The sequence below is a fragment of the Thunnus thynnus genome, chromosome 19 (assembly GCF_963924715.1).
Source record: "Thunnus thynnus chromosome 19, fThuThy2.1, whole genome shotgun sequence".
Classification (NCBI taxonomy): Eukaryota; Metazoa; Chordata; class Actinopteri; order Scombriformes; family Scombridae; genus Thunnus; species Thunnus thynnus.
In genome coordinates this window covers 9,086,725-9,101,254 of record NC_089535.1, presented here as the reverse complement: position 1 = coordinate 9,101,254, position 14,530 = coordinate 9,086,725, and the positions used below count along the sequence as shown (strand labels likewise).

The window sequence follows — 14,530 nt, the reverse complement described above, 5'->3', positions numbered from 1 at the left end:
AATATTTCTCCTTTGGTTATTGGTTGGTCTTAAAGAACGTACCCAAGTTGACTATATTGCATTTTATTTGTTGTGAGACACATTTTATTGGAATCTTTTGCTATTCAGGAGAAGAAGAAAGCCTGGTAACCACAGCAAAGGTCACCAAAATGAATTAGATCTGCATTTTGATGTAAATGTTCACTTTTTCATGATGACAGGAAAACTGACTATTGAAGAGGTTACCAATCAATTTGTTTTTTGTGTTTTCAGTTTTTCCTTTGTTCTGTGTATGAGCTGTAAACAGACTTAGTGAAAGATGCGTTGTGTACCTTGCATCCCTTATCAAGAATCAAAGAATATTCTGCAAATGAACAGATGGTACCAATGGAAGAAAAACATTTGCTTTAATACAAAGACCCTGATCTCTATACTTTCTTTTTCTGTTTCTTGGCATGTCACATGCTCGCTTCAGATAAGATTCAGTACAATTAAACAGTCAGTAATTATCTTCACTATGTTCTCGAGAGACCTTGTACTTGAGTTCCACAGTTGGAGTTTGTTTAATTGACTTACAAAAATACTAAGTTTTAAAATCTGACTTCAACTTGCACAGTGGCATTTGGAGGAAGTAAAACATAATGTTGTTGTGGCTGCCAGAATGTTGTTAATGATTTACTGACACAGCAAACATCACTCCTGCTCTGACACCTCGCCTGTCACCCATCACCAGTTTTATCCAAGCTCCCAGGTGCAATCATTATCTGTATATCCTTCAGTTTCAGTTGATTCACATCTCCTCTGCTGAACTGAATCTGCGAGCAAAACAACAGCAGAACAACACAGCAGTGAAGCTCTAAGGTGACTGTGGTACAGATGCACAATTTGCTTTTACTTGGGCTGCTTAGACAGATGGGTGTTATTAGTAGTGCGATCTCAGCATGAGCAAGAAAGGCATAATTTACCCTGAAGTGTGTTGTGCTGGCCTACAGCAGTGACAATAGCAGGTGGCAAGCAGGATTACATAATGTGTGTGAGAGTGATATAGATATGTGAAGGTTTACAGAGAGTTAAAAGGTGAGAAGAAGTATAAACCACCAATGAAATTGACTCTTTTAATGTAACACAGAGGTAAATAATGTGCACTCACAGCCAATTGTAGTTATGCATTTCTGGTGCATGCTACTCTGGTTTCCTTTCTGATGACAATACATTATTTCTGATTGCCTTGGCACCATTTCTATAACCGTTTGAATATGCAAAACTCTTAATCAAAAAGCCAAACTGCACTGAAAAGAACTGGCAACTGACATTTCCTGAAATATGCAGCATTTTCCATTTATGAACAGCGGACAAAAAGACACACATTCACACACACAAACATGCACTGACTATACTTGCCAAACCTCATCTTTGACAAAATGAAACTAACAATTCACTGAAAAACATGAGCATGTCTGATGAAGCACACACAAGAAGTATTTGCTCCGTCTGTACCTGCAACAAAAAATATATTATAATAATAATTTATAAAAGTCCAAAAATAGAATTAAAGTGAGTCTAGTGTTGATCGATTGATTCTCACATCATGTCTGCATTTCACCAGCACACAAAATTAAATATACTGCTGTGGGGTCGATTTCTACTTTTCTGTTCTTCTCTAGATGTACAATACTTTTTTTGAGTAAATAATGCAATGTAATCATAAAGTCAATTGTATTTATGTTTCCCAAAATCAAAAATGCATTGACAGGGCTTTACAGTCATATCACATCCTCTATCCTCAGAACTGTGAAATACATGAAATTATTAATCAAGGATGAATTGTGGTTATGGTTAAAATTATGAGTGAAGCCATTCAAGTGTAGCTTCACCATATCCTCAGCTTACCTCCATCCTATGCAAGAATGTATTTTGACTGACAGTATTGTACAGCTATGCTATTTGCACAAGAATTTTGCAGAAAGAGTAACTCCTCTAATCCTACTTAATTTTCCAATAATGAATCCAAAAGCCATCCTTTGCGAAAGGTTTTAAATTCCATTTCCTCCCGTTTTCAGGGGATCATCATCTAAACTCTGGGTCTTTTGTGTTCAGAGAAGAAAAAATGGTTAAGTATCACATCCCCTCCCTGTTCTCTAGCAGCAATTTGATTCAATTTAGAGATTCTGTCGGCAAAGATTCAATTCATCCTAAACTCTGAGACAATAATTCTCAGTAAACAACAAAAATGTAAAACTTACACCTGGCACTAATTTAAAGCAGGATAGTAATTTCAGGGGGGGAAAAAAGTAACTTTAGTTTCAATACTTGTCCGTATTTCAAAATGTCAGACAATGGATATTAAACTGGCAGCTACAGAGAGAGTTCAAAGTCTAGGTCACTGTGTGTAACAAAAACATCCCCCACATCCAAAAGTGCCTACGCAACTCCCCCTCAACATGCCAGCAAAGAAAAATATCTCAAAAATATTTTTAAAAAAAAGTCTACGCTTGAAAGTAAAGGTGAGTGGAGTTCACAGCCACAAGGCAAAATGTAAATTAAAATGCTTTCTTACTGACTTGCTTCAATCCTTGTGTGTGTTTTTATTATAATGAAACTGCCTTATATTATAGTACTCAGGTACTTTTGCTCTCTGCTTATCGTTAAAATTCAATTGAATTAGTTTGCTGTTTTTAGGACTTTTTTTCACCAAGTGCATTTTAGCAGGCCTTGTTGTGACAGAAACACAGGGACACAATGTTACTTGCAGAGAGTCCTTTTTTCACATTTTGTTTTCACAGTCCAGCTGTTCTTCAGAGAACTTAAAAAAACAAATTGTTGATATTTTGGCTTGCATTGTTCTCTCAGACATTGTCTCCATAGTAGTCCGTGAACTAAGAGAAATTTGGAAAATGGAAAGAGTGGCTGCGTTTGTCCCAAGGCGCAACCAGCTGTCACTCTCAGTCTCTCTGCCATATCATGGTACTACAGCAAATCACACTTGGTGATGTGATTTCAAAGGTTTTGAAAGGTTTTCCCCTTTTTCCCCAGATTCCCTGTCTCCAGGTAAAAGACTGATTATCCACAACATTTTTCATTATATAGAACTTTATGCAAAGACTTACTAACTCAAAAGTTTAACCATGAACATCCTAGATTATGGTCTTGGTCAGGAAATTTTTTTTTTTTCCCTCCAATGCCAGGCATTTACCGAAAATATCCTCCTTGAGTCCTTGTAAAAGCAGTAACACATATAAAGCAATGTCCTGTTAGATAGAAAAACAAGAAATTAAGAGTTATTTGCTTAACTGTTGTATATTTGTAACTCAAGTGATGTTTGTGCAGACTTGATCTGTGTGCATCAGACCTTGTAATGATTCTTTTCAACCTAAGAAATGCTCAGTATACTGGAGGGTCACTACATTTCACTGAACAAAGAACAGCTAAGCACAAACAAATCTTGCAGGAGATGAAGGTTGGTCTCATTGGGTGGTACAAAGGTAGAGCTGTCTTGCACATTGCACTGTATGACATTCTGTTGTCATTGAACCAAGTTTAATTTGGAACCTCTCAAGTTCTCAGTTGTTTGGGTTAAATCTGCACCAGTGTTTTGCAAGACAAATTCCTGTGTCCTTAACGTGTTTGCCAAGTACAGCGACAGTGATTCATTAGAGCTTGAACACATTCATATTTGGAACACCGCTCTTTGATCGATTCCTCACTTGACCGAGGGCTGCAACTGTAGATTAAATTTTAATTGATGACCAGGAGTAACAAAACTGCTCAAGCTTCATATTTATGCCCTGAGTATCAAAAGCAGAGAGAACTGCAGAGACATTTTCTGCTTTTTCCAGCTTGCTCCATTGTGCCATTGACTGGTAGACAAGGCTCTTCTAGCCTCATCTCAGTGGTATCTTCATGCTCTTAGAGCTCATTTAATACTGCCGTCTCTTTTAGTCTGTTACTTGACAACTATGGTTCAGTGAGACCCTTGAGTTCATATGAGTGAGTGGTTGTCAGTGGCAGTGTGGCATCCTCTAGAGCTATAACTGCTGTGAGTGGAATCTTATCTCAGCCCATATCAAGATGAGATGGCCTAACTCTTGTTTGTGTGTGTACTTGAATCCTCTCTGTCTCTGTTTCACCTGCACCCAAAGTTGTGATTTGTGCCAGTGGACAATTACAGGTGCCAAGCTCATGGCATTTATTTGCTTGCATGGCATTTCCGGAGAGCTCTGAGAGGAAGTTTAATCACAGCCTCTGCATGTGGGCATACCTTTGCAGCGTTTCTTTGTATGAGCAGAAAACAAGATGAAGCCTCCCATCAGCAGCACAGAGAATCCAAGAGCTCTCATTCTCTCAAAGCTGCATCAGAGCATGCTGGTGTAGCCAGCGGCATGTAGGCAGGCAGGATTTATAGCTTGCTATTTAAATGGATGCATCTCTTCCTAAGTGATTCTTCAGTGGGTTATGATGAGCGCATACCATCTGATTCTGACCCCATTTCCTCTTCAATGTCCATTTCTCAAAGTTTAAATATTTTGTTGCACTACTGTTCATATTATATAAACCAGAGGAAAACAAACAGGATTTCTGAAGCCCAAAAAGAAAGTGTATGCAGTATTTATATTGCCGTATCAATTGGCATACCACTTGTCAAGTGTGACATTGACAAGTGAGAATAAGGATTCGGGATTTAGATTTCAGGAGAACAGTATAAATATAGCAGCAAGTAATATGTAGAAAATCTGAGCAGGTTTAAGACTAATATCAGTTCAGTCCACACTGTCCCCCCAAGCTATTTGCCGTACACTTTTTATGTGTAGTAGGAAAAGCACAGGTGTGACTAATAAAATAAATCATGGCTGAACTCCCATTTTTGGTGTCAGAAGCAATGCCAATCAGCCAACAAATGCGCAAAAGGAGGGTCCTAGAACTAACACACCTACAGTGTAAATGTAATGCAGCCAAAATGAATGTGATTAGTTACACATGTTTTTGGCAAGTCTACCATGAGAAAGGTCTCTTTTAGCTTGTGCAAGGTGAAAGTAATAATATGAGGTGACAGTATCACCAGAAAAGATTAAATCTTAAATTTTGGAGCCTCCTGCCGTATACATTTTATACATGATGGTCATATAGTATGCACAAATTATTTAAATATTTTCTCCATAAAAGCAAGACTTTGAAATTAAAATATGTAAATTGATTCTAAAAGGAAAAGTGAAGAATTGCATCTCCACCCAGTATCCCAAAACTCCTCTGCAAAAGTCTGATTTAGGTGAGCTGTACTGTAGGTGCAGAAACTGTTATGTGATGGTAAGTCAATATCAACCTCTGTGTTCTCATAGCATTTATAATACTCATGAACAAAACCTTAAAATATCCACAAAAAAGAAGTTAAATTTAAGATCTCACTAAACTTCAGTTTTTCTCGGATTAAGCTCCAACCGTAGCCGCCTTGGTAAATCGACAAGTCAGCCTCCACATACTCTCACATCTTCTGTGTTTATGCTTCACTCTGGAACTTATGTTGGATCACATCCTCTCCCATTTATTTCTGTCACTCACTCTTCTGTTACAGGAACAGGAAACAGAGGAAACAAAATGTTTGTGAGGCATCTCCTCCAAACTTAAAAGTATTGATCCAATACCATTAAGGCCTTTTATATTTGTTCAATGTCTGACGGAAGGACTCTGTAGCGTCCGGTGAAAGGCGGGGTTTATCGTCATTCTGCAGAGCACAGTTATCGATTCAAGGAATAAAATGCAAACATTGTACAGTTATTGATATTCTCAGTCAGCCACTAATATGTAAAACACAGGAGGTAGCAGCACAGCATGGCTATAAATATATGCAAATACGAGGCCATGCTTGTCAGCTGAGCTAGATTAGAGCATCTAGCTGCTATCTGATTGGAGCACTCCTTATCTTTTACACACAGAATGAAACACACTCATCCATGACACCGTGGCATCATGGACACACTGTGCAAGCCCAATGAAAAACATGATCTATTGTCTCTTTCCCCATGCTATTCCTTTGAGCTTTAGTAAAATGTGCTAGATTACATAACTGCCCTACAATCAAAGGTAACATAATACAAAGAGAGCAGACTCGTGTAACTGAATCATGCCCTCTTATTTGAGAAAAACACTCACCGAAACCAAACACGTAGCCTATATAAAGATGTAGTAGCCTAATATTTTATGAATTTAAAATGAACCATAAACAGTACTCTGGATTTATCTATTTATCTGTCATAGTTAACATGAGGGATACGTGTGTTGTACGAGCTGCAAATTTAAACAAGTACATGTAGATAGCCTTGAAAATGACCCAGTAATCCAATGTGTTTTCTGACCTTCCCCAAGTGTGGTTCTTTTAAATACCTTTTAAATACCTGGGTGGACATAATTCATCCCTGAGGGAACATTGTCATTTAATTAAATCTGTTGTCTTTGAGCCAGACGAGTGCTAAAAATGATTGTGCTTGTATATCTCCACAGCGGCTGTTCAGCATGGTCAAGAGGTTGTACTATGATGGCTGAGCTGAGCTTGGTATTGACGCTGGCTCTGGTGCAGCCATTTCTGCTGATCCACAACACCCTTTTGAGCCTTTTAGTAACGGTCTGAGCAACATGAAAGGGTTTTACCATCTTGTACTGTATCTACTTCCTGTATTAGTTTTAACTGTGGCAAGCCCACATGTGCCTGCTTAGCAGACAGTTTCTCAGTGACTGTTTCCCACAATTTTGAATGCCTACTGTACTGTACTGTACTGATGCTCTCCACATTTAAAGTTTACCCTGGTGATTGTTAAGACAATCAAATTCAAATATGGAGAAAGCATACTATGGTCCAATGCAAGTATTTAATAATAAAGTAAAGCTTTCAATCACTAGACCTTCATAAGGGCAAATATTTGACAAAAGAGCCTGTGTACAGATGTGCTCTGTGGTTTGCCCTTGTGACAAGTAAAAACATATGCTATGCCTTAGATGTAGCTGGCTCACACAGGCCACTTTATTTTTTATTTTGCCTGCATCAAAGTTCCTTAAGCCTTCATCTTCCACTACAGAAAATGGCTTGACATCCTTCATGTCATGTCCAACAGTGCTTTATCCAGCTTTATTTTCTGGACATTATAACAAAGACAATTGTGTCAATATTTAAAAGCCCTGCAAACCCACACAGCTGTTTCCAGTTAGTTAGACGTTTGATTAGACCCCTTTTCAGGTTCAAGATAACTGGAGATAGATCTTATTCACAATCACAGCAGACATTCTGACTTGTCACAGTATGAAAAGTACAGCTGTAGGTGTACTTAATAACATATATCCCTTTGTACATTTGACTTGTGCTATGCTAATTCAAATATATGTGAAAAGGTTGATTACATGAAACTCATTTCATGTTAAGAATGGTAATGAGCTTGCAAAAAAACCTAACAGAGTGATTTAAGTGTCAATCACAAACTCTACATCGCCATACAGGCTTGAGAAGAGATCTAATCAGGTATAATAAGTGAAAACACTTGTGTGGGTAGATCTGTTTAATATCAATTGTAATATTATTGTAGCTCCTTGTTATATTTAGACTGTAGTTATTATTAGTAATTATTTTGACTATAATAAATATTCTGACTATAATATAAGCCTGATTGTCACAGACAAGCTCATTAGCATTCATCTAATGCAGCTCTAGTGTGATCGCATTTATCGCCAGTAGATGGCAGCAGCGACTGGCAAATGTCTAACTGGCACTGTGAATGAACACCTTAAAACCAAGCGGCAACCTCCGGGGCTGAAAAATGAAGCCAATGCGGAAGTGCCAAAAACTGCAGTTCCTTGAATGGCCACTTGAGGCTGGCTCCAAAAGCGAGTCAATTCCCATAGACCCCCATGTTAAAATACCCAACTTTACAGCAGAAATAAACGTGTTTACAGCCTGGTACAAAAATGGTTTTGGTCTCTATAGCTAATTTCCCCTTTCATGACAACTGTACGGGGGTGAATTTTTTTAAAACTCACCCGTTTAAATTTTATGTAGCCGTAAAGTTATGCATAATGAAGGACAGGGCTGCTTTGAGTGACAGGTCCGCCAGCCGTTAGGTGGCTTGTTTCAGCCATTCGGCCCGCCTCTTTACCCATTTTTGATTGGCTGGGAGTTAGGCAGCGTCACGTACTGCCAAGATGGCGACGGCCGGAGCGGCTCACTTTGAGCTTCAAAACCGCTCTTCAGGAACCAACGGGTGACGTCACGGTAACAACGTCCATATTTTTATACAGTCTTAAAACATGTCTGAATTTAGCACCGTTAGGAGAATGAAGAGCTGCTATGACATTGTTCGTTTATCCTATTGCTCTGTTTGCAGGTAAGAAAGTGTATATGAACTTAAAATACGTGTCATATTAATGTGGGGTTCTATATTTTATGCTCAGCAGGGCTTAGGGAAAGGAGTCAGCTAATTTGCTAAATTAAGCTAGTTGTCTGGGCAAGCCAATTTTGCTTTTGTTTTCTGTGATGTGAGTGCAGTAACCGTTATTTACATAGACTGCATTTGGCAATGTATTGGTGTTTATTAACGTTAGCCACACCAGTGATGTGATTTCTGAACTTACCAGACTGTTCTGACTATTTGTATTATTATTACCCACTTAGTCATGATATCCACATTACAGATGATTATTTATCAAAAATCTCATTGTGTAAATATTTTATGAAAGCACCAAGATCATCCTTACAATATTGTCGCAATGTCAATATAGAGGTATTGGTCAAAAATATTGTGATATTTGATTTTGTCCATATCGGCCAGCCCTAGCTCTAGGCAAAGGTAAATTGTATTTTTTAAACTATTCACAGAAAATTTATCAATTAATCAAGCAAATAATCTGCAGATTAATTGAAACTGAAAATAAATGTTAATTGCAGCCCTAAATTGATTACTTCTGATTATTTATTTCCAATTGTAGTTGTTGTATCTAATAGGGCTGTAGTCTCCTGGTCGACTGGTCGATTAGTTGGTCGATATGCTCTCGTCCGACCAAATTCTCATTGGTCGAATAATTGCCGTGTTACTTTCATAATCAACAGCCTTCCAGGATTAATCCATTATTTCCTGCAGCGGGAGGGACAGACAACAAATTACTTGTGAAAACGGGTGTATTCAAAACACCCCTGTTGTTTTCAGACCTTTGAACTCGCCCAACCTAATGGAGTTGCTGCTTAACGTGTACCAAGCGTTTACTGAACGTACTGAACGTTTACTAAATCAGTGTATCTCCTAAAATTATAACAACAAGAACTCCCGCCAGGCCAAAAAATAGTTTTTAATGTCAAAAATAACACCAAATATCCATTCATTCGGAAATCAATAGCGTTTGGGAGTCTCTGTGCGGCGTTGTCATGGATCCATGGCCGTTGTTCCGGTACGTGAGTCAACCTCTGTGTCGTTGCGTGGGAAACTATTGGTAACGTAACTCCGTCAAGGAATACGGCATTGCATAGTATGTTTGCGTAGCGGGTGGGAAAGAGTGAGCGGCAGGAAAGTGACGGTGGATGTGAGCGGAACAGAGGAAAAGGTTAGAAGTAAATTGTCAGTCTGGCAGTAAATGTACAGTACAGACTCCAGTGTAACAGTTAATAAACGCTAAAAAGTCAAGTCTGTTGTTTCCCCAAGTGCTGGAAAAGTGAAGGGGGTTAGCTCCAAAGTTAGCAACAATGGGTCAACCTAAAACCAATGAAATGCTTTCTAGAGCATCTGTGATATTTGAGTTTTCATTAGTCATCCGTCACAGATGTCACTGATGCTGCATAAAGCCCCAGAAAACATTTAATTAGTTTGAAAGTTGACTCAAAAATGTGTTTTTCTTCTTGTTCCTTCAGTTGGATGTTTGACTATTCAGAACAATATATACACCGTGTGTGTTTTCACATTCATCTGCCGAAGGAGGAAAGTTTCTCAATACTCACCTTAAATCTGAATTTTATGGAGGAAAAATGAGCTCATGCCATTTTTAAGAACTTTAATGAGGAAATAATTGGTCTTTTTTGTGGAAAAACCAGACCAGACACAAATTATTGTTCAATGCATTGCATTTTTATATGTCTTAAAACATGTGTGGAGGGATCTAAGAATAAAGCAAATCATAAAGTCAGACTTCTTAGGAAGTAACTGGCTTGTTCTAATGCCATTTATTGTGCAGTGAATATATTTCATAAATGGACAACAGTATGAATGAACGCCTACGAACTGACTAATTAATCTGTTTTCATAATTACCACAGGCCTCAAATATTGTTTTAACAAAATAAGCATCATCCTCATTATGTTATGTAGCCAAACAGAGGGTTGAACATACTACTCATTTTTTAATCAAATTACTGTAGCTCTGATCATGGAGTTAGTCTTGCCTCATTAAGTCTCACAGTTAGGGAAAATGACTACAGTACAATATGTTGCTCTGGGGGGAAAAAAACACAATTTGTATATATTCACCTAGCCTACGACCTCAGAGAGCAGTGCCTGCAAAATATCGATCGGCAACAGAATGTGTACCTGTCATAAGCCTGATCAATAAACCAGCAGCAAGGCCATGAAAAAAAATCCATATAATTTATATCACATCAGCAAGTCATCCTTGGGTCTGTCTGTCAACCGGAGTCAATGAGTTCTGTCAAAGATCTGCTGAGAAGGTCATTTAAACAGAGAAATTTAGTGCATTGGTAAACCTGAGTTGTTCTTACCAGGGATTTCTTTTATTTTTGTCCTTACTTACTTTTGTAGTATATGCTGAATATATTTGCTGTTATATACGAGGGTAAAAGACTCAGAGAAATGAGCTATGAGTGTCGCCCCTTTTGCCTCGTCGAAGGAAATGAAGCTACCAAGCAAAGACTTCTTTCATTTCTGTCTCTTGTCTCTCTTGACTGTCTCTCTCCCATAAGTCTAAAGCTTGTAGAACTGATTCTGAATTGCATAATTTAATCAACACCAGGATTAAAAAACCTGCCTCTAAAGAGTCTGTGCTAAATGGAAAACTCTGTGTACTTGACCTGCCCCTGTCCACAGCGTGACTGTAAGCTGATCAGACAGATGCCGTATGCAGTAGGGTGTACTCTGTCCCTCTGCCCCCCCGCATGTGTGTATGTGCATTAATGCGAATGTGACTTAGTCTTTAATGGCACGGTGAGGAGGCTACCTGAGATACGAAGCAGTCGCTAAGAGAAAATGATCAAAGAGACAAAACTGACAGGCTTACGGCAAGGCTAAACTTCATGTGTGCTTTATGTGCATTAGACACACTCATGTCCAGTGCAGTTCCACAGTATTGTCAGTGAGATAACTTAAAAAATGGAAGACAAAAAAACTCTCAGTCTCAATGTCTAAATAATAAATGTCTCAGTGAACTGAAAATTCACTCTGTAACTCTGCATGACTGAAGAGTCTCGGGAACCACGCTGATATTTGATACGTTCCATATTCTATTTCCTACTATTACATTTCCATGAAAGGAGATGAAAACATCCAGTTTCAAAGTCGCTACCGGACGAACAAACACTTTGAAAACAACCTTATGTAAGTGCCTTCTCAGTGGCTGTTCAAGTATGGCTATATACACATTTAGTATGTTGTATATCACATGATGAAACACACTGCAGCATCGTGCAGTGCATCTCTTCTCCTCTGCATGGAGTTACCCTCATGGCAGCCAGAGCAGCACAACAGCACACTCTGACCCACATACTCCACTCAGAAGCCTCTTTCTGAACCACACACAACTCGCAAGAGATGCACCAACAGGTGATCTAGATCTTCATAGGAACGTTGTAGTGGATGTTTGATTCCTACCAGAAGAAAGAGGAAAGTCTGCACACAGTGTGTTCTTCTTTTTTCTTTCTTTCTTTCTTTTGTACATTGTTTCTTTGGTACAGCACCTGTTTTAAAGTTTTTTTGGATGTCTACCCACACCTTTTGATTCCTACCAGAAGCCGTTTTCTTTGTTTCTCTTCAGGGCAACAAATTAGCACCAGTCACCAGCCAAATGCTGGTAAAAATATGCAAGTGTCTGGTAGATTTGCTTCACTCACCAGCCAAAAAAAGAAACAATGGTAATCTGTTGAGTGGCTGGTAAAATTTGAACATCACTCGCCATTCTGCAGGTGGACAAAAAAGTTTTGCACTCTGTGTCTGCTGGCTGTTTGAGTTTAGCCATCAGATACATATTTTCTTACTGTATGCAGTGTCAGAGTGTCAAGCTCAGACTCTGATAAGGGTTTGTTTCACAAAACAGATTTGTAATGAAATTCTTAGATTAAGTCCTACGTTGATTGATGTAGTCACAGCGTCTCCGTAACAGTAACCCCAGGTGTGAGAGTTGATGGATCGCATGTGAAAAAAGCATATGTATTGCTTTCCTGAGATTTATGTCACCTCATTATTCGGAGATGCAGGAGAATCCAATTTATGCCTGTCTCAGTTGTTTCATATTTATCCTTTCTTCACCTGACATCCACAGAACGATTGAAGTGAAAAGGTGGAGAGAGAGAGAGAGAAGGAGAGAAGTGGAGAGCATGTGGTATTCATTGTCTCTCGAGTGCTATTTCTAATTAAGAAAAGAGTTTTTTTCATTCACAGAGAAAAACATTTATTTGCACAAGTTGAAAAGCAAATCTCTTTTTACACGGATGAAAGGCGCATTAAACAGGAATCCTAATTGTCCGCTGATTTTCTGCCTACTAATCCCTCATTTCAAGGGTTTTTTAGGACACCACTATTGAAACTGTGACTCTCCATTCCACTCCATTATCAAGTGTACGAACTAATATTTAATTTTTTTCCAGAAACCTTTTTCTTCCCTTTTCTTCCTCTGCCTTCAAAACTGATATTTTTTTGTCACTGTGTTTCTTCTCCTTGTCCTCTCTAGATGCGCGGTGTCCGTCGCGACACTGGGTGTCACGCGGACACTCCTATGAAGAGCGAACCATGAGGAATCCAAAGTACTGTGTGGTCGCTGACTGTCAGATGCTGCTTCTGAATGAAGAGGAGGTGGTGAGGAGCAGACTGTACAATCTCTAGTAGTCTGTCATGTCCCTCTGTGTCACCACTGTCTTTCTTGTCTGTCCGTTTCTCCGCTACATTTTATAACACATTCTTAAAGTCGTGCAGTTCATTTCGAGAATTTTTATTGGGAGCGACGAGGACGGACAGGATTAGGGATGAGTATATTAGAGGGAAAGGTCAGGTTGGACGGTTTGGAGAAAAGAGACGTGTGCAGAGGGGAGATATTGGTTATATTGGGAGAAGGATGATGAAGATGTAGCTGCCAGGCAAGAGGAAAAGAACAAGGAGGTTTATGGATACGGTGAGGGAAGACATGCGACATGGACATGGTTGGTGCGACAGAGGAAGACGCAGAGGACAGGAAGAGACGGAAACAGGGATTGATGTGGCGACCCCTATTGGAAACAGCTGAAAGAAGAGAAGAAGTCTGTTGTTGATGACTGCAATGTGTCACTTTGTCAGTGAAACATTTAATTTAGACTAAGTGGAAAGGCTATGGTTTTAATCACATTTGAAATATGGCTTATTTACACAGCCTAGGCAGGTGCACCATGTGGACAAGTCTGATACTTGAACATCAACACCATTCATTAACACTTACACCTCATATCGCCCTCTTTTCTCCTTTCCACTGTTGCTGTGTTGTGGCCTCCCATTGCCTCACTTTGTTAATAATTCATCCCACAGCGGAGACCAGTAGCCAGATTATGCAGAGCAAGCTGAGTCTGGCTCTCTTTGCCTCCATTGTTTTGATTAATGTCACGCCGGATTATACAAGTTTCTGTGAGATTAGAAGTCCTGTTAAGAACAAGTCCGGAGTCAGCAGGTTAATCTAAATTACATTGCTCAATGTGCAGTATCCTGTTCTTGTTTTACAGCTTCGTGTGAGCGTATATTTAAAGCCCCACGTCGCACACTGGTGTTTTCACCCATTTCGCCTGGAGGACAGATGTTAGTGGAAGTCAATTTTGGATGAAGGTTCTGTTTACTTGTGCTCATTTAATCTTTTGTTCAAATACCAACTTTATTTGGGGTTACAAGCTTACGCAGTTTGTTAAAAAAAAACACATTTTATTGAGAAAAAATGTGCATTTTGTAAATGTTTAAGAATTATTGTTGAACATGGCCAATTATTCATCTATGCTGAAAAATATCATGACTGACATCTCCCTCACTCTCCTGTTAGTGTACAGTTTAGACAGTTTATACCTTTTGTGGTTTTTATTACTGCATGGAGTTTTGTCAGTTCCTGTAGTTTCTACAGTGGCATACCTCTGTCCCACTTTAACCTGAGCCCATTTATTGTAGTGAGAGCTGCTCACTGCCGAAAGCACCGTCTGCTGTGGGTGCCAAAAACTCATGCACATTAGTGTTTGTTTATGGCTGAGCCTGACCAAATCCATCACTCATGAGCAACAAAAAAACTCTTTCACAAAATATCTTTGTATTACACCTGTATACAGTATATTGGACTGTTCGCACATGCTGGATCAGTATCAG

At 39.0% G+C, this 14,530-nt stretch overlaps 1 protein-coding gene across 7 annotated transcripts in view; it reads left to right on the top strand.

The window, feature by feature from the left end:
* Positions 1-8,139: 8,139 nt before the first annotated feature.
* LOC137171244 (disabled homolog 2-interacting protein-like) overlaps positions 8,140-14,530 on the top strand; it is a 149,323-nt gene continuing 142,932 nt past the window's right edge. For 5 of the 7 annotated variants that reach the window (XM_067575129.1, XM_067575127.1, XM_067575132.1 and 2 more), the window contains exons 1-2: positions 8,234-8,339; positions 12,894-13,018. In XM_067575129.1, the coding sequence (XP_067431230.1) occupies positions 8,303-8,339; positions 12,894-13,018 (162 nt within the window). In that variant the 5' untranslated portion in view covers positions 8,234-8,302. The other 2 variants (XM_067575130.1, XM_067575131.1) reach the window with 2 other exon arrangements.